The 25,519-nt window shown below is 41.4% G+C and overlaps 1 protein-coding gene across 1 annotated transcript in view; it reads left to right on the top strand.

The window, feature by feature from the left end:
• The window catches only part of SKAP1 (src kinase associated phosphoprotein 1), a 484,834-nt gene that overhangs the window by 355,872 nt on the left and 103,443 nt on the right, over nucleotides 1–25,519 (top strand). The window contains exons 4-5 of the mRNA XM_087945337.1: nucleotides 18,581–18,655; nucleotides 20,370–20,453. Coding sequence (XP_087801463.1) covers nucleotides 18,581–18,655; nucleotides 20,370–20,453 — 159 coding nt within the window. The remainder of the gene's footprint in view (nucleotides 1–18,580; nucleotides 18,656–20,369; nucleotides 20,454–25,519) is intronic.

The following is a 25,519-nucleotide window of genomic DNA, read 5'->3' as shown; positions in this document are numbered from 1 at the left end:
CTTACATTTCCTTGTTCGACCCAGTTTCTCTTTTGGTTTTGCTTTTCTTTTTTAATTAAACTAAAATATCTTTTTCTTTCAGTTCCCTCCCCTTTCCACTTTCCTCTGTTATCTGTCTTTTATATGAGGGCTTTGAATAAATTTGGAAGCAGCTGCAAACCTGTATAACTGTGTGACGTTAATTGTTTTTAAGAATAAATAAGGTGTATATTTGTGTGTATGTGTGTGTTTCTGAGGTCTGCTGTTGTTTGTTTGATACAGACGCAAAGCTTGTGCTTTTCTCTCAATGCTTTCTGTTAAGTTTGAGGCATGGGTTTAATGAACGAAGACCAGACTGTAAACCTTGAACTTCAGCTCTTTATTCACAAGCATAACAGAGACGAAAAAAGTAAGCTGAGAGTAAGCTGCTATCCGGATAACCAATGGATAGTGTTATAGCGTTTGAATCTTGGCGCGGCCCGCCAACAGCCAGTCAGATTGCTCGGAATGAACCAATCATAACTTGCCATTATATGGGCCAATAGGACGTGCAGGATTACGATCCTGCTAGGCAAATGAATATTAATTACATTTCTTTAGTTCACAACACCCCTCCCCCCTGGGTTCCGTTTGACGGCCGTGGTGACATAATCACGCAGGTATGCAGGTCGTTTTACCTGCCTATTTGATTTCCGCTGTTCCACCGGTTTTTGTTTAAAGTTCGGTTCCGGTGGAACGCAAGGCTCATTTTCGCACGGGCTTGATTCCGCGACACTATCAGGGTCCCTTAAGCCCATTCCTGGATCGGGCGGGCATGTTTCCGCTATGGTGTTCCTCTGCGGGGAGGATGCCCCCGATCCCGGACCTTCTTCAGGTGGCGCGAGCACTTGGTTTAGCGGCTGTCTGTCCTCGATTATGTCGTCATCTATACGGTCTTCGTCCCCCTCGGCATTTCCTCCCCCCTGAGTTTGGAAGTCCGGGGGGTCGCGGATATTTGGTTGTAAAAGAGATCGAAGTTGATCTATGTGGCATTTCCATATCTTGCCGTCTGTCATCTTAAGGCGGTAAGATCTAGGGCCAGTGAGGTAGACTACGGTGGCTGGGACCCACAACGGTTCGCCGGAAAGGTTTTTAGGCGTAGACCAAGTCGCCTACCTTGAATTGGCGATACGTTCCGCTGGATCCACAAGGTTTCTCTGGCGAATAAGACGGGTGTAATCGGTCGAGGTGGGAGCGAAGCTTCCGCCCCATTAAAAGTTCGGCTGGAGTCTTGTTGGTGACACTGTGGGGGGTAATGTGTTGTAGTAAGAGTATTTTGTTCAATCTAGCGTCGATGTCCCCGGATCCATTTTTGTAGTGTCTTTTTAAGGAATTGGACCATCCGTTCCGCCCTACCATTTGCCGCAGGGTGAGCCGGCGAAGTTAAGGCATGGCGGATGCCCGGTCCGCCAAGTATTGTTTGAAGGTGAGAGCAGTAAACTGGGGTCCGTTGTGGAAACTAGAACATCCGGGAAACCGTGTGTTGCAAATAATCTATCTAGTTTTTAATAACGGAGTCAGTAGTCGTGCTTTTCATCTTGTGGATTTCGAGCCGGTTGGAGTAAGCATCCACGGTTAGGAGAAAAGTGTGTCCTTTCGTGGGTCCTTGAAATCAATGTGGATGCGGGACCACGGGCCTCGAGGAGTTTCCCATTCAGTGGGGGTTGCTCTCGGTGGGCGTTGCTGACCTCTTGGCAGTTTCTACGTGGTTACCCAGGCTTCAATTTGTTTATCGATGCCTGGCCACCACGCGTAGCTTTGAGCGAGCCTTCATGCGGATGATGCCTGGATGTCCTTCGTGCAAGGTTTGCAACACGAGTCACTGTAGTCTCTCTGGCACGACGACTCTATCTCCCCATAGGATGCAGCCCTTCTGGGAGAATAGTTCCGTTTGCCGGTGCTTGAACAGGCGCAAAATGGCGGGGTTTCTTGGCTGGCCACCCGCGTTCAACCCAACTGAGAACTTTTGCGAGGATAGAGTCTCGTTTTGTGCCGGCAGCGATATCTCTTGCCGTTAGTGGCGGCGAGTTGAGGGTTTCAATTTGCAGCGTGGTGAGGGTTGGAGCTGGGTCGCTGATGGTTTCCGAAGTGGGGAGCGGCTCAAAGCATCAGCGTGGGGAATGGCTTTCCCGGGCGATGCTGCAGTACGTAGTTGTAGGCTGCTAGGAATTCTGACCAGTGAGTCATTCTAGCCGATAATATATGCGGGGTTGGTTTATCACCTGCTAAAATGCCAAGTAAAGGCTTGTGGTCTGTAATTAGAGTAAAGGGCCGCCCGTACACATATTCGTGGAATCGCTTCACGGCCGATACAATAGCAAGAGCCTCTTTGTCAAGTTGGCTATAGTTCCGTTCAGCCTTCGATAATGTCCGCGAAAAGTACGCAATGTACTTTCATGCCCGTTTGGTAACACGTGACTCAAAATGGCTCCAACCCCAAATGGTGATGCGTCGCACGTGATATTTAATGGCAAAGTCTCGTTGTACTGCATTAGAACAGCATCGGATGTTAATAAGTCTTTCACTTTTTGAAAAGAGTGTTCTTCTCGATGTCCCTAGACCCAGGTGGCTTTCTTGTCGAGAAGTCTATGTAGGGGCTCAGCTACGGTCGCCTTCTGGGACAAGAAGATGTTGTAAAGTTAATAAGTCCCAGGAAAGCCTGGAGATCAGTCTTATTTTTAGGTCTTGGGGCGTTCTTGATTGCCCTGAGTTTGTTTTCGGTAGGGTGAATACCGTGTTTATCGAGGAGGTATCCGAGAAACTCTACCCTTTCAGTGCATAGTTGACATTTATTTTTTTAACCTTGAGACCAGCGTCCTTAAATCTATGTAAAACCAATCTGAGACGCCTTTCAAGCTCTTCTCTATTTGGGGCAGCAATTAACACGTCATCAAGTATGGTACAACCCTTTTATTCCCTGTAAAAGTCTCTCCATTAGACTCTGAAATATCCCGGGGGCTACACTCACTCCAAACTGGAGTCTGTTGCATTTAAAGGCACCTCGGTGTGTAATGATAGTCTGTGCCTCTGCGGTTTCCGCATCAACGGGTAGTTGTTGATACGCTTGCGCTAAGTCTAACTTAGAAGATCTTCCCGCCGCCCAGGAGTGGAGAAGATGTTGAACCACCGGCACCGGATAAGCGCTCTGTTGGAGTGCGTGGTTCAGAGTGGCGTGGTAGTCTCCACAAATTCTGATCGACCCATCCAGTTTGATGGGGGTTACGATTGGGGTTTCCCAACGGGCATGGTCAATAGGCTCCAACACTCCTTGGGTTTAAGGGCGAACGGCACCCGACGAGGCTTAAGGCGGATAGGGGCTACTTCTGGATTGAGGCTAAATGATATAGGGGTCCCCTTGTACTTGCCTAAGTTGTCTGAAAACACGTCGTGGAATTCCTGGACGATGCTCTCTTCCCAATCGTCGCTTCCGGCCTGGTGAATGCCGGCCACCTCGATCCCAAGTGGGGCGAACCATTGTAGGCCTAGTAAGCTGGGCTGGTCACCATCGACGACAGTTAATGGGAGCGACACGGCACGATTTTTAAAAGATACTTGGACTTGACTCACTCCGACGACTGGGATCGTGTTCCCCTGGTAATCTCTGAGGATGATTTTCTGTGTCCTGAAGTCTTGACGACGGATGGCAGGGATCAGCTGTTTAAGGGTCTTCTAGGAAACCATCGAGAGGGACGATCCGGAGTCGACTTCCATCAGGCAAGGTTTGTTCTCGATGGCCACTTCCACTCGGATCTTTTGTTTGTCTAATGACGGAAGCGTGGCCGATAATAATAGTCTGGTGTGTCTCTTCTCGTCATGCTGGAAGAGCAGATGTTTTGCTGCTGTAGGCATGGTTGTTCCATTGGTTATTCAAACGATCCCGATTTGCAGGGAGGTTCCCTGTGGTTTGGCGGAGGTTGTTCTCCTTTCTGTTTGTGTTGGATTCCCTCTTACTTCTGCAGACCCGTGCGATGTGGCCTCTCTTCCCACAGGAACGGCAGATTGCGTCGAGGAATTTGCAACCGGATCGCGGTGGTTTCCCCACAACCCGCACATGGGCGCTGAAGTTTTAGAGTTTGTTGATCTCGTTCGGCCCGAAGTCTGTTAACCTCTTCTTCATCACTCTCGGATTGGGACTCGAGGTCCTCATGGTGCGCTGTTGCTGAGTGTCTTTCTAGTTGAGCGAGGCTTCACGGGCGAATTGACGGAGCGGTGCGTTGGTGCGGCGCATTCGAGCGGCCGACTTCTTGGTTGCCTCTGCTGCAGTATCATCAGCAATGGCATCTGCAAGATCGATGTCCCCTTTTGCCATGATCTTGCTCTGTACTGTGTGGTCATCTAATCCCAGAACTATGCGGTCTCGCATAGCTTCTTCTAGGTCTGAAAAACCACAGAGGCCTCCCAGGTTTCTAAGGTCAGCGATGAAGTCTGCAATACTTTCACCCTTCCGCTGATCCCGTTGATAAAATTCGTGTCTCCGGACCAACGTTGGTACGGTGGGGGCATAGTGAGCCCGTGGGATAGGTTCGAGGTTGTCCCAATCCATTGATTTCACCTCAACCAGTTTCGCGAGCACCTTCGCCATCCTAAAAACGGCTGGTCCACAATGGGTCAAGAACACCGCCCGCTTCTTTCCGGGTGTTGCGTCTTTCAAATTGTTGGTTTCTAGAAACATTTGAAACCGATCCATATACGACTCCCAGTCTTCCTTTTCCGGGTCAAAAGGAGCGGGTGGTATAGTGCCACCTGACATCCTGCCGATGTAGATGCGCTCTTAGCCACGTGCTTCGGTTTGGTGCTCTGTAGGGTTTAGTCAGCTCTTTTGTCTCCGTATCCCATCCTCGTCGCCAGTGTTAAGTTTGAGGCATGGGTTTAATGAACGGAGACTAGACTGTAAACCTTGAACTTCAGCTCTTTATTCACAAGCATAACAGAGACGAAAAAAACCCCAGCTAGTAGTCACTCTTTTATAGAGTAAGCTGCTATCCGGATAACCAATGGATAGTGTTATAGCGTTTGAATCTTGGCGCCGCCCGCCAACAGCCAGTCAGATTGCTCGGAATGAACCAATCATAACTTGCCATTATATGGGCCAATAGGACGTGCAGGATTACGATCCTGCTAGGCAAATGAATCTTTATTAATTACATTTCTTTAGTTCACAACACTTTCAATGATCTGTTAGGTTTGCAAATGATCTGTTTTCTCGATGGGAAGATTCACATTGACTCTTGTATCCTAGTCTCTCTGACTTCTGCCAGAATGCTATCCTTTTACTTTCAGTAGCTTGAAAAATAATAAAGAAATTATACCAAGATTGTTTGGATGCTTCTTTTTATATCAAACATCCCCATGAATGAAAGGTGTGATTAGCTATTTAGTTTTCATGAAAACCTTGATTTAACAGGCATTCGGTAGAAATTGTTCACAACTGCTGTTTAAATCAGAGATTATATAAAGCCAAATTCATTCTATCACTGGCAAACTGAGCTTTCACTTTATTTCTGTATGTAGAATACCTGACTAATAATTTCTTCAGCATAAGTTATGTAGTAAGATAACAAAATGCCTGCCAGCAAACAACCAAGGTCAGAGAATATCAACAATTTAATCTGAAGCTAACTATATTCTTTTATTGTTACATTATTTTTGTCAGTTAAAGAAATCATTTATTGGTTTACTCATGTTTTCACTGAGGTTGATTAATATAAAGATGGTGCCAAGTTCACTTTATAATCTTTCTTAGAGATGGGAGAACAGAAATCCTGAAATATGGAAGTGGCCTTGATGGCTTGTATGTTAGCTTTGAAAATGGAAGTCTTTCCTCAATTGCAAAAAAAAATAAAAATGGATCCATATATTTTCATCTCTTCCCAAGGGTGATCTTGTTTCTCTTCTTTCTAAACATTTCTCATTTAAAATATGAAGAAACAAAAATAATATAGCAATACAATTTTTGTTTCACTGTTAATCTGCATTAAATTTGAACATTTTATGTGAACAGTCAAACCTCTCCATGAGTTTGTATTTTCTCATCTTATATTCTTGTTAAATTTCTTATTTCTACTGCTATTTCTTATCACTGTTCTTTTTCCTCTTCTTTTTCCACAAGTATATAGCTCTCTTGGTCTAAATATTTGCTTGGCCTCTTTAGTTCCACTTAAATAGATTATTAAAAGCTAATATGTTCTACCTTGTGTTTCCCCTTTGATATTCATTTTACTATATTTTGCTTTCCTACTTCAAAGTTATTTATTATATAACTCTGTTTTCTTTTTTTTTTACTCTCCCTCCTTTCCCCGGTTAAACTTTCCTCTTACCTTCCAGCACGCATAACTTGAAAATCACTATTACTATGGAAGCTGTCATAAATATACTTTGGGAAGAATGGATTTTAGAAATCAGAGAATACATCATGTGCCATGTGAACAAGCCAAGGTGCAATAAATCAAAACAGCCATTAGAATCTGTTGTTAATTCTGATTATTTACTTACTGATAGGCCTGCCCAACTCATAAACTATAATTCCTTGCAGCATACAGCAACTAAAGCAGTATTACAAAATGCTCCATATCAAAGCAACCAGAAATCAACAATAACAAAACACATATCTTACACCTCTTAGGATAAACCCTTCAAACATTCTGGCCCCAATGCCAAGTCTTCAAAGCCTTCCTGAAGATTAAGAGGCTCAGGCGTGTCAATTCTAGTATTTATTTGATTTGTAAATCGCTTACAAGATACAGGTATAAGAATAAATATACAGTAGTTTTGAATACATGGGATAGATACTTACAGTGAAACTCAAAAAATTAGAATATCATGCAAAACTTCATTTATTTCAGTAATGCAACTTAAAAGGTGAAACGAATATATGAGATAGACTGATTACATGCAAAGCAAAATAGTTCAAGCCGTGTTTTGTCATAATTGTGATGATTATGACTTACAGCTCATGAAAACCCCAAATCCACAATCTCAGAAAATTAGAATATTGTGAAAAGGTTCAATATTCTAAGGCTCAAAATGTCCCACTCTAATCAGCTAATTAAGCCATAACACCTGCAAAGGGTTCCTGAGCCTTTAAATGGTCTCTCAGTCTGGTTCAGTAGGAATCACAATCATGGGAAAGACTGCTGGCCTGACAGTTGTGCAGAAAACCATCATTGACACTCTCCATAAGGAGGGAAAGCCTCAATAGGTAATTGCAAAAGAAGTTGTATGTTCCCAAAGTGCTGTATCAAAGCACATTAATAGAAAGTTATGTGGAAGGGAAAAGTGTGGAAACAAAGTTGCACAAGCAGCAAGGATGCCTGCAGGCTGGAGAGGATTGTCAGGAAAAGGACATTCAAAAGTGTTGGGGACTTTCACAAGGAGTGGATTGAGGCTGGAGTCAGTGCATCAAGAGCCACCACACACAGACGGATCCTGGACATGGGCATCAAATGTCCTATTGCTCTTGTCAAGCTGCTTCTGAACAACAAACAACGTCAGAACATCTTACCTGGGCTAAAGAAAAACAGAACTGGTCTGTTGCTCAGTGGTCCAAAGTCCTCTTTTCTGATGAGAGCAACATTTGCATCTCATTTGAAACCAAGGACCCAGAGTCTGGAGGAAGAATGGAGAGGCACACACTGTAAGATTCTTGAAGTCTAGTGTGAAGTTTCCACAGTCTGTGTTGATTTGGGGAGCCATGTCATCTGCTGGTGTTGGTCCACTGTGATTCATTAAGTCCAGGGTCACCGCAGCCATCTACCAGGAGATTTTGGAGCACTTCATGTTTCCTTCCGCAGATGAGCCTTATGGGGATGCTGACTTCATTTTCCAGCAGGACTTGGCACTTGCCCACACTGCCAAAAGCACCAAAACCCGGTTCAATGACCGTGGAATTACTGTGCTTGATTGGCCAGCAAACTCGCCTGACCTGTACCCCATAGAGAATCTATGGGGCATTGCCAAGAGAAAGATGAGAAACAAGAGACCGAACAATGCAGAAGAGCTGAAGGCTGCTATTGAAGCATCCTGGTCTTCCATAACACCTCAGCAGTGCCACAGGCTGATAGCTTCCATGCCACACCGCATTGAGGCAGTAATTGCTGCAAAAGGGGCCCAAAACCAAGTACTGAGTACATATGCATGCTTATACTTTTCAGAGGTCCGATATTGTTCTATGTACAATCCTTGTTTTATTGATTGCATGTAATATTCTAATTTTCTGAGATTGTGGATTTGGGGTTTTCATGAGCTGTAAGCCATAATCATTGCATTTATGACACATCACAGCTTGAACTATCTTGCTTTGCATGTAATGAGTCTATCTCATATATTAGTTTCACCTTTTAAGTTGCATTGCTGAAATAAATGAACTTTTGCACGATATTCTAATTTTTCGAGTTTCACCTGTATAAGAAAAATTAAAAAAACAATAGGAAAGGGACGGTAGGCCCGATTGGTGCACTTATGCATGCCCCCTACAGGCCTCTTAGGAAGGGGATGAGGTCAATAGTAGACAGTCTAAGATTAAAATTTTTGGGGTTTGGGAAAGAAACCACAGAGTCAGGTAGAGTATTCCAAATATTGACCACTCTGTTGCTGAAGTCGTATTTTTTGCAGTCAAGTTTGGTGCAGTTAACCTTGAGTTTGTATCTATTGTTTGCTCTTGTATTGTCATGGTTGAAGCTGAAGTATTCATTTGCAGGTAGGACATTGCAATGTATGATTTTATATACTATATTTAGATCGGACCGGAGGCGGCATAGTTCTAGGTTTTCTAGGTCTAGAGTTTCAAATCTGGTGGCATAAGGTATTCTGCAATGAGTAACCATGCAGCTTTACATGTAGAAATAAATGTTAATTAACAATTCATTCTAAAACCAGGAATTCTTGTGTTCTGAGTATTTTTGTTATTTTTAAACTCTATGCTTTGCAATAAAAAAGAGAAGAAAAGGAGAAAAATACCTGAATATTTATTATTTTGAGTTATTCATTTACTCTTGCATATGTTCATATTCTATAGAATTAGTTTGTTTACATTTAAGTTTACCTCTGTAAATGATAGAGTAAGCATATAGAGTAATGCAAGCAAATCTTTCTAAACACACCTCCAAATTGAGACCAATAAGATGTTTGCTATTGTATAAATAACCATTCTATCAATGAGAGTCTCACATAATGGCCATTTCTTTGGCCATTATGCTTTACTTTACAATATAATGTAGTATGATGAGTATGCTTTTATTGCTGTAACTTTTTGCATATATGTAGTCTTTGACTTATGATCACAATTAAACCTGGAATTTAGCTCGTATGTCATTTCAGTCATCAAGTGAAAAGCCCATGACCACCTTGCTCAATGACTGCAATCCCTGCTTTCCTCATTGCAGTTGTTAAGCAGATGGAGCTAAAGAGATTCTTTTCTACAGTCCAGTGGTGGAGTTTGTCTGCCCTTCATAGAAAGGAATTTCATCTGAAAATCCATGCAGGAATTTACGTTATTTGGCAATCTCTAGAGCAGGGGTGGGCAAACTACGGCCCGCGGGCCACATCCGGCCCGTTGGTCTGTCCAATGCGGCCCGCCCTGAAAAAAATTGCTGCCATTGGTCTGTCCAATCCGGCCCGCCCTGAAAAAAAATCGCTGGGCGTGGCGTAATTGCCCTGTGCCGCGTGGCCCCCAAAGCTGCAAAACAGTGCGGAGCGATCTAGGGTAGGAAAGAAAAGAAATTTGCAAAGGCCTCGGCTGGGAGTTCGAAATCACCTTTGAGTGCGACCTCTCCGAAGGTGAGTCCCGCCGATCCCCTTTTTTCCGGGGCTTCCAGGCTTAAACTTTGCAAAGGCAAAGCTTGCAGGCTGGAGCGTCTTCCCGCCGAGGAGCGGGAAGGGTTCCACCTGGCGGGCGGGCGGGCTGCTTGGAGCCACCTAAAGCTAGGCCGCTGCTGGTGGAGCTTTGCCCTGCCTTGATGCCCGTTCCCGGCTCGGCGGTCCTGCTCGGGCAGCACTTTAAAGCCTGCTCCCAGCACCGAGCAACTTCCCAGCAACTTTCGGCTTCCTTTTAACTCGCGGGCGCTCGCGCCTGGCCCCGAGCGCGCGGTGGAAGGGAAGCCCGGCGGGCGGGCGGGCAGGCTGCTTGGAGGAGGCTCCGGGCTTCCCCTCCGCCAGGCGCGGCGCCCGCGAGTTAAAGCGAAGCCGAAAGTTGCTGGGAAGTTGCTCCATTTTCCAGGGCTTTGCAAAGGCAAAGTTTGCAGGCTGGAGCGTATTCCCGCCGAGGAGCGGGAAGGGTTCCGCCTGGCGGGCGGGCGGGCTGCTTAAACTTTGCTCGGGCGGCACTTTAAAGCCTGCTCCCAGCACCCGAGCAACTTCCCAGCAACTTCGGCTTCCTTTTCAACTCGCGGCGCTCGCCTGGCCCTAAGCCGCGGCAGAGGGAAGCCCGGCAGGCGGGCGGGCTGCTTGGAGGAGGAGGCGACCCGGCGGTGCTCCAGCAGCAGCAATAGGCAGTTTCGCCCGGGCTCCGCTCAGGTGTCCAGCTGGGGCTGTCAGGAGTTGCTACCGCTGGCACAGCTCCGTGCGGCTCCAGTCCCGCGTTGCCTTGGGAAGGAAAAGGCAAAACCAGGACCCGCTGAGCCTGAGCCTCCGGTGCCGCTGCTTCCAGCAAAGCACCACCGCGGCTCTTCCTTTTGCCTTTCCTTCCCGAGGCAACGCGACTGGAGCTGCCGTGCGCGCCGGCGGTAGCAACTCCTGACTCAGGGGGCCTCCGAGGGGAGGGAAGGAGGAGAAGGGGGAAGGGGGCGATTCCCAAAAATCTTGTGCTGACCCGACCCGTCTGTCAAATTTTAAAAGTCAATGCGGCCCCCGAGCCCAAAAAGTTTGCCCACCCCTGCTCTAGAGGCTGGTTGCAAATACCTCATGCTACAAATCTTCTTCTTCTTCTCCCTAGCATATTCCTGCAAGTGCAAGGTCTGCTTTTCGGATCATTGAATGCCACTTTGCACAGTCAGCTGCATCTCCCAAGTGCAGGCTTGTAGCTTGCATATCTTTGTTGATGGTATCTTGTCATCTCTGTTTTGAGTGCCTACAAGGTCACCAGCCATTCTAGTTGGTAGGCAGTCTTGGCAACAGTGGAAGGTGCTGCTCTCAGGGAATGTCCATACTGGTAGAGCTGGCCTTCTCTCAACTTCTCTGTAATTGGTGTCACACAAAAATGTTGTCAAATGGTGGCAGAATAATGGTGGTCAAGAAGGGAGATGCCCAATATCCAATGGAACTTTCACATTTCTATGGCATGAACATAGCTTTTGGTCCTTGTTGTTGCTGCCCAGCATTCAGTACCATACAGTGCAACTGGGTGGATGGTTGTCTTGTAAACCACATGCTGCAAATGCTCTGTGTCAAAATATTGCTTGGATTTTGGGACAGACTTTTTTCAGTCAGCTTCCTAGAAAGTAAAATGCTTCTTGGCAGAGAGACTCTGACCTGTGCGTGGCAAAAGAGAATTTTTATAAGATTATGTATCCTTGGTATTTGTTGGCAGAGAAATTGTCTAGAATGTATAAAGGTACTTGGAAATTTTTGCTGGAAATGTGTACAACATGCAGAGACATTTCATGGTGTTTAGTGGACATGTAAAAAGGCCAAAATAATTAATTCAGAAAATGTTAAATATTAAAATACAACTGAAATCATAAACTTTTTGTCTGGGACTAAGGTACAAGAGTTAGAAAAAGTCTTCTGACCATGATTTAGGTATCTTCTTCTTTAACATAACTTCATTCATAACTTCTAGCAATGGAAGATTCAACGATTCTTGTAATGTTTTGTAAAATTAACATATTCCAAAAGAGGAGGCCGATCCATTACAAATTACAAATTAAGAACTATAGACCTATTTCTTTACTAAATGCAGATTATAAAATCTTTGTTTCAATATTGGCAGAAAGACTTTAAAAATATCTAAATAATTTTATTCATCCTGATCAAAATGGATTTCTGCCAAAGAGACAAATTAAAGATAATATGAGAGTAATCTTGGACACCTTGGAATACTACGAGGCACATCCTGAAAACAAATGGCTCTGATATTTCTAGATGCACAGAAGGTATTTGATAATGTGAATTGGTGATTCATGTTATTACTGCTGGAACAGATGGGCTTCGCTAGAAAATTTATTCAAGCAATAGAAGCTATATACTATAAGCAAACGGCAAAGGTAATGATAGAGGGAGAACTGACAGACTCTATCAATATAAGAAAAGGAACAAGACAAGGGTGCCCACTATCACCTTTGTTGTTTGTGTTAACTTTGGAAGTGTTAAACAGAAATATTAGAGATGAAAAGAATATAAAAGGAATGAAAATCAAAAAGGAAGAATTTAAGCTGCAAGCATTTGCAGATGATCTGATTTTCATCTTAGAAGACCCTCTAGAAACAGCACCCAAATTGATAGAAATGATAGAGACATATGGAAAGGTGGCTGGTTTGAAAATAAATAAAGATAAGACAAGGATCTTGACAAAGAATATGCTATTAAGACAAAAGGAAGAACTGGCAGACCTATTGAAAATTCAGGTCACGAATAAGATCAAGTACTTGGGGATATATTTGACAGCAAGATGTAGTACACTAAAAGAGAATAATTATATCAAACTTAAACAGCAGATAGCGCTAGATCTGGCGAAATGGGAAAACTTACAACCCTCACTAATAGGGAGAATCTCAACAATCAAGATGAATATATTACCCAGAATTTTATATTTGTTTCAAACAATTCCAATTAGGCTTGGAAAAGACTACTTTGAAGATTTAAATAAAATTGTGTTGAAATATATATGGCAAGGTAAGAAAGTGAGAATAAAGTTAAAACTTTTGCAAGATGCTAGAATTAGAGGAGGATTTGGTTTGCCTAATTGGGAGTTGTATTATCAAGCTACAAATCTGATGTGGGTTAAGGAATGGATAACACTAAGAAATACTAGATTGTTGACATTAGAAGGACATGATCTGTTGTTGGGGTGGCATGCTTTTCTATGGTATAAAGGAACTAAAACACAGGGGTATTTTAGAAGACATTATATCCGGGAGTCTCTGTGGTTAAACTGGGAGAAGATTAAAAGACAATGTTATTTGAAAATTCCAGTCTGGCTATTGACTATTGAAGCATTTTCTTATCCTGTAATATACAAAAAGGAACAAACAGTTAGATATGGTGAAATATTGAATGAAAAGGGTGAACTCAAATCTATACAAAAACTAGAGGAACAAGGTATAAAGATGAATTGGTTTTCATATGCGCAAATACATTCAAGGTATGATAAAGATTCTAAAATGGAAGGTTTCTATGATAAATTGACTGATTTAGATAAGATTTTGACAGGTACTGATGAAAAGGTGATTAAAAAATTGTATGGATATTTATTAGAAATTAAATTAGAAGAAGAACAAATTAAAGAATCTATGATTGCTTGGGGAAAGAATTTTGGATATGGGATTGATTTAGAGAAATGGCAAAAATTGTGCTCTCAAAATTATAAAATGACAATGTCAACAGCATATAAAGAAAATTTGTATAAAATGTTTTACAGGTGGCATTTCCCCCGACAAGAAGAGCAAGAATGTTCAAGAATAAATCCGAAAAATGTTGGAAATGTTATCAGACACCTGGCTCATATTACCATATGTGGTGGACTTGTGCGGATGCTAAAAATTACTGGACTAAAATCCACATGTGGTTGGAAAAAATGACAAAAAAACATATAGACTTGAAACCAGATATATTTTTATTGGGAATTTTACCTGAAATATATAGTAAGGACTTGAAATATCTGATTGTAAATGTATTAACAGCGGCTAGGATTGTATTTGCCAAAAACTGGAAAAATGAGAAAACACCATCACAGGAGGAAATTATTAAGAAAATATTGGAATGTGCTGAAATGAGTAGATTGACATTTGAAATTAGAGAACAAGAGAATAAACAATTTTATAAAATTTGGGATCTATTCTATCAATGGTTACACAATAAAATACAGTAATGAAATATGTAGATTTTTAGAAAATAATAATAAATATATAAAGATGTACTTCTTTCTTATATCTACAAAATGATTTTAGGATAGATTTGGGATGATAATATGAACTGTTATAAAACAAACTAAGTAAATTATGATTATCTTGTAAAACATGAATGAATAAAAGTATAGCCAAATGATTGATTAATAATGATACTAAGGTATTTAATTTTTGATTGAAAATATGGAAGCACAAAACAATTTGTAAACCAACCGGCACACTGTATGTATACATATGGAAGATGGCTTGATGTTTTTATGTTTTGTTTGTTTATGTTTGTTTTTAAAAACCAATAAAAACTTAAATAAAAAAAAGTTAGAAAAAGTCACAGAACTTTGTTGTTATATATGACAATTGCACCAAGGCAGGGTGGGATGCTACCAGTTCTGCCCAGCTCTATAGAACCGGTAGCTCTGAAGAGCAGCAGACACCAAACCGTTTCTGTGTCTGCTGCTCTTTGGCCCACCCACCTGCTCGGGCTCTTACCTGTCCTTTATTTCCTGCTTTTTCAACCTCAGCTGCTTTGCGCAGCACAGCTGAGCTTGAAAAATCAGGAAAAAAGTGGCTTTTTAAATGCTGCACACCCACGCGCAGCACTCATCAGTTGTCCAGGCAGCACAGCTGAAGGTTTATTACACGCACACACAGCGCGCATCTGGCGCACATGCGTGCATCTGGTGCACATGCGTGCATCTGGCGCACATGCGCGCAAAGCGCTTAAGCATGAGCAAAACATAATCACCGAACCAGTAGTAACAGCTGTTGAATCCCACCCCTGCACCAAGGCTATTATATGCTCAGAAATGGATAGTCTCAGTTATATCAACACAGAGAAATGGTTGATAAAGATGATAGAACTTACAGAGAAGAGAGAAAAAACAATGTTCACATTTATGATTGACTTGAAACTCCTCAAAGACTTTTTCTATGAAACAGAAAAGTGCACTTTTCATTAGTGATTTTGATGAGTAGAAAAAAGAATGGATAATAGAAAAAAGTGAGGGGTTTTTGTAAATATACAATAAGAGAGAAATTTGTAAATGTAATTGTTGCAAAGAAGATTAGAACCTTCTTTTTATTATTTTTTTATTCTTTCTTTCTGCATTTTTGCTTTCCTTCCTTCCTTTTTCCCTGCCTGAATGCCTCTGCTCTTTATTCGCTTTTGTTTTGTTTCTTTACAAAAACTTTACTTAAAACTATTATAAAGCAAACAAGTTTGAAAAACTATCTACTTAGTAAAACCACATCCCAAAATAAAAGAAAAGCTATTTTAAAAATTTAAAGTATATAAAACAAGTGCCAAAAACTGAGGACCCCTTGCAGCTCTCTAAACTTGGTTATTTGCTTGCAAATATGCTGAATTAGGTAATAACATCAGTGTGGACTTTGCTCCCTGTTTATAGATAGTAGTTTGCACTGGGAGTTGGTTTCTCCTTTGTATTCCTTGATTAGATTATTTTTGCTTAATAGTTTGTCTGGTATTGCACAAAAGTGAAAGAGTACTGAAATTCCCAAAATAGAGAAATAGATAGTAAAGTGTGAGAACAGGTAGAAATGGCAAATCTGATCTATGGGACCAGGAAGGAAACAAATGCTGTTTAAAAGACTGGAAACTTTATATAAACTTTTTGCTAAAAGAAGAAAAGAGAAATGATTTTTTATAGATTTAATGATTAAAAAAGATGAAAAATAAACAAGGAGCTGAAAAGATTTTTAAAATAACTAAATAGGAGAGAAGATAATTGTTCAGTATTTGTTGAAGAATTTGTTGGAAATAATTATATTTCTTTAGTTGCTTTCATTTTTTTCTTGAACCTTTTTTCTGTTTTATCTTTAGGTTTGATTTTTATTGTATACAAAATTTTAATAAATATATATTTCAAAAAGATCAATTATTATATGGGCATCCCTAAAGTATTCTAGAGAAGTCTATCGGACTGCATGAAACTGTTTGAAATCCCACAGCAAATTCTGAGAGGGAATACACTGCACATGTGCCATGAGACAGATATCTGCCTTCTTTGCAACCTTCTAGGGTTCCCCAATCCTTCATCATAGATCATGTCATCAGAGATCTCTAGAATGGGCCCTGTTTTTTCTCTAAACTCTCACAGAAAAATTGAAAGAATTCATTGACTCAGTGTTTCTAGTTTTCTGCTAATTAACAAGAAATACAAGCAGAGGAGGCAACAGGTTATATAAATATCTGAGTGACTGAGTATAAATCTCTAGTGAAAATGACTGAAAAATCAAAGCTGGGCTCAGTGTACCAAGATGACTTTTAAGTTCATCCACAATATGTGTAGGATGCATTTTAAAGTGAGGTTACATTAGGGTATATTTATTTCATTAAATATCCAAAGCTCAAATACCAGTCTGATATTAGTACCAGAATTTATTTGATTCTTATTTTCAGTGCCACAACTTGTTGTAATTTCACCTCAGAAGATATACTAGAGTATCTTTTTTACTACTGAAATACTCAAATATCTGAAACTAAAGTGTTTTGGAACAACAGAGATAGAATTTATATGAAATACATCTTCAGCAATTCTCATCCATGTAGATAATTATGAATCCTTTCCTGATTTATTTCAGGGTCTTTTTGCACAAAGACCCAGAAGAACCAAATGAGAGGAACACACAGAGTTGCTCCTATCAGTGAGATGTGCAACATAGAAATTTAATAAATAAGTATTTCCTGTAATCATAGGCTGTCTGAAAATGTTCATCCTTTTTGCAGAAAGTGAGATATAATAATAGAGACCAGGACTACCTAAAAATCTTAGTCTGTGTTGCTCCTGATCCATAAAACAGGGGCCTCATGAGGCCCTGCATAGTTGAGTCAGCAGATTTTCATACACACTTCCTTTTCCATTTAATGGTATTAATATACAATAGATTATTGATATATTACCAATTTATCACATCTTGTTGATCCTTGGCATTTTGACCATTTATGATTGTAATAAGCAAGTAAGATCTCATACTGGAATTTATATAATGAATCTACCACTCCTGGAAGTTATCCACATTTATACTAGGCTTAGCCTAAGGGTGGATTGAGAAAAACACTGATAGCAAATCTAATTTTATATGACACCAAATCTCTTTTAAAGCTGTAAACAATATATTTTTATACTATTTCTTTACTACTCTTCTTCCCAAATTGCCCAAAGCAGTTTACAGAGAACAATTAAAAGAACCTTAAATGTAACCATCAACAATAAAACTAACAATCCTAAGAGTCAATAAAAATACAAAAATTAAAACAAGATTCTTTTTTTAAAAAAGCAATTAAAAAGGCAATTGAAAAAAAGCAAACTTGCCCTGGAGCAATTGTTATTCTACAAATGCCTTCATGAACCAATTTGTCTTCAATGGGCTTTCATTGTATCCGTTTGTTAGTGCTTAAGGCAGCAATTTTACACCATTTTTCTGAAAGTAAGTTCTGTTAACACTACCAGTTTTGCCACAAAAATGAGTGGTTTATTGTATGACTAGATGAGATTCTGAATTATAATGCATTGAGAATTTCTAGTCTAGCAACTCTCATTAAAGGTGCATTTATTAAAAATACGTGTGATTTTTAAAGAAAATAAAGCATAAAAACTAACTAGCTTAATTTAGCAGAAATGCTGAAGTATAATCAATGCAAGCCTGATTTTCGAAATGCACTTGCATCTTTCAAGCCAGAGTTCCAGAGATGCAAGTGAGCCAGATAGTATGTTTCTAAGCTTATAAGAAAAGAAGTGTTTTTTTAACATTGCTGACTTAAATACCATTTTAACTATGCTTGCTTCCTCATATTTATCTTGACATTAGCATGAAAAATGTGGCTGACTAGTGCAAAGAGAAATCAATTATACAATTTTCCGTCTGCACTCCTTCCCTCTCAATCATTAGTATGAAATAAATGCATTGAAAGTTTTTTTTTGGAGATTATGGCAAACAAAGGTCAGAAATACAGTCTTTAGAGCAGTGATGTAGCAGTCTGTAGCATTATATGGGTTAATCATTCCATCAAGAGAACTTGTAAACCAATATGAGCTTCTAGTCATCTCTAATCTCAGACCTGGATTTTAAGCACAAAGCTTTGCATTTTCAATAGTATTCGTGTACAATGATATTGTACTGACTAATCACATTGTGTCAAAATCTCCGTCTCCCTCTCCTCTTCTCTCTTCTCTTAGTCAGAAATAGATATTTTTTTCCAGTGCAATGTGAGTAAGAACTCACACAGCTTATCAATATAACCAATTTGTACCTTACTGTTATGTTACTGTTATGAAAGTAATTTCCAGCGTCATCATTTAAGCTTCATGAATGTGGTAGTAATCAAAAATAGATACATACGGTACATGCAGGCTTTTTTATTTTTTATTTTTATTCAGTAAAAATGTTAAATTGCTCAGAAGCCATAGCTCTTTAAGCTGGTTACAACAAAAACAAATGTGTTCCATCTTGGGATAGTTATCATTTTTTATTATTATTATTATTTTTAGATGAGAACAATATACAGGCTATTGAAGATCAAGGAATCATTTTAAAGCAAGGCTATTTGGAAAAGAGAGCTAAAGGTAAACATTTACTAATTGATTATTTACTTATTTGTGTATTTGTTAATCAAATTGATATGGCTACCTAATCTCATGGAAAATTACACTGGATGGTTGATAATACCCCAATAAAACAATAAATATAAAACAATTGTTACTTAAATCTATTATGTTAAAACACTGAGGAGTATAAAATATCACAGAATAACAGAGTTGGAATGGATCTTGGATGACTTCTAATCTGATCCTCTGCTCAAGCAGGAGATCCTATACCATTTCAAACAAATAGTTGTCCAATCTCTTAAAATCCTCCAGTTTTGAAGTACTCACAACTTCCGAAGGTAAATCATCCCACTGATTCATTGTTCTAACTGTCAGGAAATTTTCCTTAGTTCTAATTTGGTAAGCAGAGCTAAATAAGAAAAGAAAGTTGTAGGTGGAAGTATGTTGATAATAAGGAGTCACCTCAGAAGTTCATCTGGCCCTTGGGGTCCTCAGGCCTACTGGCATAACCAGGTCTTGAAAACTCAGGAGTGATGAGGGCGACCTAATCTTTGTGGGGAGAAGATTCCACAAATCAGAAAAAGCCTGCCACCTAGGGCCTGCCAAATGAAGCTCCCAAGATGAAAGAATCAGTAACATGCCTATTCTGTTAGATCTGGTGAGGCAGGCAGATGGAATTAGGAAGAGGCAGTCCCTCAAAAAGGGCTTGTCCCTTACCATGGTAGAGCTTTAAAGGTCAACACCAGCAATGCAGTTCATTTTTTTAAGGAGTAAGATCCCTTGGCATAAATAAGATCCTTATCATTATTAAAATCAAGTGGTGTTTATTTATGAATTCCTATGTTGTCCGTGCTTTAAAATTTGTAATGAAAATTATGGCTAACTTTTCATGCAGACATTTGGTGCTGAGAGAAGTACATGACACAAAACACAACATCAATTGCTAGAACTGGAACCATTTCAGTATGATTATTATTGTGAATACCATGTATTAAACAGATTTTTCTCTTGTCACATGTCATCATATACCAAGTCTATAGACATACCTTTAAGGGAAGCCAAAGATTAGAAAATATCTGAAAATGTATCAAAATATTCTGGATGCATCAATTCATCAATTTGCCATTCTTTCAGTTAGATGAAGATAAGGTGATGTTAATACCATATTGGAGCAAAAACAAATAGATAGGCAAAGAGAGAAAGAAAAAAGGGAGAATTAAACAGATATCATTATCCCTGGAATTTCTTACTTTTTAAAGAATTATAACAATACATAGAAAAGCATGTTCTATGCTTTTTCAAATGTCACTTATCTATTTGGTACAATTAGGCCCTTGAAATTAGAAAAAGTGACCACATTTTTTGTACTTTGGAATAAGGATTTAATAATCCCTGCCAAATGCATTAAAATATTCAGCAAATCAGTCCTTAATTAAAACTTTCCAGATGTTTTCCAACTTTAAAACATATAGAAAGTGCCACAAGTCTATGGAAAAATTGCCCACTACATAACTTGTCAAGTATTATACAAATTGGGAATTGTTATTGTTGCACATTTTTTCAGGTTAGAAAAGACTGCAGTAAACAGACAAAAGTATTTCTGAAAAGTATCTTATATAAACAAAATGCCTTGGAACAATATGTATTAATACCAGAAATAACTTTGATTGATATTGTAGCCTTTTCAGAAATATAGAATCCTTACTTATTCCACCTCTTTTCTTTTTCACAGATTCCAAAATCTTTGGCTCTGAGTGGCAAAAGAGATGGTGTGTTCTTGACAATACAGCTTTCTACTATTATGCAAATGAAAAAAGTAGGTTATACCACACCCATGCTTTTTGTTCCTTCACTGCATTATTTGAACTGAGGTTAACAAAACCTGTTCTATTTTTAGAAAACTGTGTTCATGAGTAGTCATTAATCTCCAATGGATCAATCAACTGGAGAAGACAGCAGTAAAAGAAATGCTGTTGTCCAAAATTCATTTTAAGATTGTAGCTCATTTATTCTCTGATATTTTCTGCATTTATTGCAAACATTAAAAGGGTTCTACACACAAGGAACCCAGGGAGATGAAAATCAAATTGTTAAATCTCCTATACATCATGTAAAATTGAGGGGGAAAATATCCACTAAGGTTTACAACCAGTTGGAAATTGAATATTCCTGATACAAATGCAACAGAAGAAACATTACATCATATCAACTTTTTTAGCTGGGTGATGGACAGGGGTAGGATTCTACCGGTTCGGATAGGTTCTATAGAACTGGTTGTTACAATTCTGCACAGTTCAGAGAACTAGAAAATCACGCTGCTGGCTGGCCCCACGCCTCTCCGCCTGCCCCTTCCCTTCCCGCCCAGTCAGGCCTTATCGCCCATGCATAACATCACTGCCTGAAGCCTGCTTTTGCCCACCTCCAGGCCAGCCATTGCTGCCTGCCTGCCTTCTGCTGTGGCCCTGCCTGATCTAATCTCCATGGGTGAGTGAGGCTCTGCAAGCCACGGTTGCCTATCTGCCACTGCTGTTCGCCTTTCCCCCCACCACCACTTGCCTTCGCCGGGGAACATGTGGAGAGGCTTGTGATGGTTCCAGCCAGGTCAGCGGCTGCTTCTTTCACCTGCTGCTCCAGCTGAGAAAGCAAGAGTCTTTCCTGGCACAGTGAAAAGCCTGCAAGCCCCCCTCCCATCAGGAAACAGCTCCGGGCAGCAGAGGCAGCAACCAGGTTGAATTCTGTTTCTCTCTGCTGCCCAGGAGCCATTTCCTGATGGGAGCGGGACTTGCAGGCTTTTCGCTGTGCTGGGAAAGACTCTCTCACTCTCCCAGCAAGAGCAGCAGGAAAAAACAATCGGAGAGGCTTATGTCGGCAAAGCGCCCCTTGATTGAGTCTGGAACAGCTAACAGTGGCTACAGGGAGCAGGGCTTAGAAACCCCAATGCACCACTTGTGCGGCCGCAGGAACAGCTGATAGGTGGCAGAGGGGAGCTGGTTCCAGAAGCCCCGACACCGCCAGAATCGCCATTGCCTTCCTTGCTGCCATCACCATTGCCACCTCGCTGCCACTGTATCCCCCCCCCCCAGATATGGTGAGTGTGAGCCCCAGGACAGGTGATCGACGGCCTCAACTGTTGCTCCCACCGACTTTTCTCTGCACCAAGAGTGGAAGCGAGAGAGAGAAAGAAAGAGAGCAGCCCTCTTGGCGCGGAGAAAAGTTGCACATCTCCCATATTCCTCTCGCAGCACATTTAAACTTAATGCACTTCACAAATGAGGAGGCAGGGATGAGGATGCTCATGGAGAAATGAGTATGGGGAACATGACTTTTCTCCACATTGAGCTGGTCTTGCCAGTGACTCCAAATGTCTAATATGTTTTGCCCAGCTAGGACTAGATTATCAAGGAAGAGAGAATAACATGCAGCAGATGCCTAGCAAAATTTAGTAATACTGCAGATTGGCTGTTTACACTGAAATCAGGTGCAAGATGGTAGGTAAATTATTGAGCAGTTTAGTTTGGTATTTATTTCAGTAGGCTGATTTTAGAAAGCTAAACAGGATCAGACCTGGTAAGTACTTGGCTGGGAAGCCAACACAAAATAGGGTGTGGGAAGGAAAGGGGTTGGGAAAGAAAGAAGGAAGATAGGTTAAGATATCTTTTATTGTCATTTTTTTACTGTAAGTACACTGGCACACATAAAAGTGAAATATATATACATATCCATACACATACATAACACACATATACACATGCTACACACATACATATAATCATTGCCCATTTTGAATACATAGAGGAAAGGAAGAAAGTGTATTGGGTACATATGCACAAATGTGTGTGAAAAAAACAAAGAAATAGGATTATAAAAAAACAGCTTCCAATCTTAGCAGTTATAGATGAGAAAGAGAAAGAGAGATGAGAAAGAGAGAGAAAGAAAAAAAGATAGAGATGAGAAAGACAGAGGGAAAAAGAGAGAGAGAGAGATCTGTTTAAAAGAAAGTAGAAAAATGGCTCTTTGAGTGTTTAAGTTGCAGCCCCCTGGGTTAGGCAAACACCATGGTCGTTAAGAGAGCCTTGTGGTCATTAAGCAAACACTGTAGTTGTTAAGCAAGTCCATTTTCCCCAATGGGCATTTTTAACCAGAAACCAGAAGGAATTGTTGGAAACTGGCAAAAAACATAGAAAACCTCAGTCACAAGACTGTGTGGGATGTTGTAACTGGTCATAAGTGTGTGTGAGTGTGTGTGTGTGTGTACATAACTGTCAAAACATCAAAAACAGGTCAAGTAGCTCTGGGGAGGTCGGTCGTAAATTAGAACACTTGCTAAGCAACTGGCCATTAAGCAAGGACCACTTGTATTTGATTTGCCAGTCACATGGCCACCTGGCCACACCCAGCCAGTTGCATGACCACCTAGCCACGCCCAATCAGCAAGCTACGCCTACACAGTCACATGACCATCAAGCCACACCCACAAATTAGGCCACTCCCAGAGAACCAGTTGTTAAGAAATTTGAATCCCACCCCTGGTGATGGATTAGCCACCATACAGTGTGGGATGATACCATTAGACACAGCTTTAAGATGAAGAAGACTGTCTGGATGTATTCTAACACCCTTGTCAATTAAAGATGAGAGAGAGAAATAGAGACACAAGGCCCTGTGAAGTAGACCTCATTTTCCCCCATTAGTTGTTAGATGGGTTTTAAATCTTCCCTAAATGACCATATATAATTTTGTGTGTCAGTATGTATAAATATTTTTCAGTTATGTTCAATCAGATGCATATAAACAGGTTAATACTTCCAACTGAATGTAGCATGCCTTGTGCTACTATGCAGAAAAATTGAATGCATGTAAAATATGCAGCATATGTATTGATGTATATATATGTGTGTGTGTGTGTGTATACACAAATACACACACAGAGAGAGGGAGGGAGAGAGGAAGAAATAACAATCTGAGAAAGGATTGTGTTGGACTTTCTTAACTAGTGATGTGTCTTTTTCTATCACAATTCTTGAGATGACAGACGCTGCATCTAGAAAATTGTAGTTGTAAATATCTGCATACAAGCGCATATCCATAAAGCCAGTCCCCATGTTCCCAAACACACAGTAGTTTGACTGAGAAAAAGGAGTATGGAAGAGGGTGACAGAACACGAATATATTTAATTCTCAGAAGCTAACATCATTGACATCACAGGAACAAAATGCATGTGTATCAGGTGACTGAACCTATAAGGCTGGTGTTTGGAAGTCTCAAAACTCATCTCTCAGAATCCAGCACCATCGTTTGGTGTAGCACTTTAGGAGTTCCTGCTCCAGCCCACAATCCCATATGGCTCACTCATGCTGTGCTGGCTTACTGGTCATTGCAATTTTTTTACTACCGATTCTGTAGGCGTGGCTTGGTGGGTGTTAGATCTGAGGTGGATCGGGTCGAAGGAGACACGAGACCATTCTGTGAGTTCATCTCTTTATTTAGGATAGAAATAGTCTGGGGGAATGCAAGCCGCGGCAGCCCTTCATATAGGGCTGGCTCGCGGCTCGGCGGCCAATGGCAGCGCTTTGAATCTCCCGCGATCGGCACAGCCAATCGCGGTAGACTCTTAGCGCTCCAATCACGGCCGGGGTTTCGACCAATCAGGTCGCTGTCCGTCCGGACCAATCAGTTGCGAGGGTTTGGAGTATGCTAATACAGCACACCCCTCCCCTCTTGGTTTCGTCTGTCGGTGCGTCGTGACGTAGTCGCCCAGGTAGGCGGGGCTTCGTACCTGTCTAGTTGACCTGCGCAGCTCAGTTCTCGATTGGTCGTCGACCGGTTCGGAGGCCTTCTCTGTCGCTCTGGTTCCCAGGGATGGAACCGCCTGGAAGGTCGGGCTGGGCCTTTCTTGGTAGCTCCCTCCCGGTCTACCCGGGCTGGTTGAGCTGCCGTCTCTGTTGTTTCTGCTGGATCTTTCCGGGCTGGTTTCGCTGGCCTGGCTGCTCCTTCCCGGCGACGATTCTGGGGTTGCCTGTTCGGTTGGTCCCTCGTTTACTGGTGAGTAGGACCGGTTTATTTGCGGGTTATTTGTTCTGGGTGGGGGTTGTTCGGCTTGCGCTAGGGGGGTCCCTCTTTCTCTAACGCTTTCCGTTTCCCCCCCTTCTAGTTTCTTGTTCGGGTGTATGGTTGTTAGTTATTCTGGACCTTAGTTGGTTAATGTGCCGTTTCCAGTTTTTCCCGTCGCTTGTTTCTACTCGGTATGATACGGGGCCGGTTATTTGGGTGATCGTTGCTGGTATCCAGAGTGGTTCCCCCGACAGGTTTTTGCGTATACGGCATCACCTATGTTGAATTTTCTGTGCTTGCTGGAGGAGCCCGGGGATTTGTCAGGGGTGTATGTGGGGTGCATTCTATCTAGTGTTGATCGTAGTTTTCTGCCCATCATTAGTTCTGCTGGGCTCCTATTTGTGGTTGCGCTCGGTGTAATATGTTGGATGAGGAGAATTTTATTAATTTTATCTTGTATGTTGGTTGTTTCTATTTTGTGTATGGCTTTTTTTGTGTATTGGACCATGCGTTCCGCTCGTCCGTTCGCCGCTGGATTTGCCGGCGCGGTTAACGCATGGCGTATGCCCTGGCCTGCCAGAAATTATTCAAACGCTAATGCGGTGAACTGGGGCCCGTTGTGACACTATTATATCTGGCAGGCCGTGTGTGGCAAAGAGTTTGCCCAGCTTCCTTATTACCGCCTCCGTTGTGGTTGATTTCATGGTGCTTACCTCCAGCCAGTTGGAGTAAGCATCTACCGTGATGAGGTACATGTGCCCCTTGGTTGGCCCCGCGAAGTCTATGTGAATCCGAGACCACGGTCCTCTTGGTGTTTCCCATTCCTGTAT

This window comes from Notechis scutatus, chromosome Z, assembly GCF_049901735.1.
Source record: "Notechis scutatus isolate UNSWTSFEM ecotype Mainland chromosome Z, rNotScu1.2, whole genome shotgun sequence".
Classification (NCBI taxonomy): domain Eukaryota; kingdom Metazoa; phylum Chordata; class Lepidosauria; order Squamata; family Elapidae; genus Notechis; species Notechis scutatus.
The sequence above is the reverse complement of the archived record's forward strand: the minus strand, read 5'-3'. Positions and strand labels throughout refer to the sequence as shown.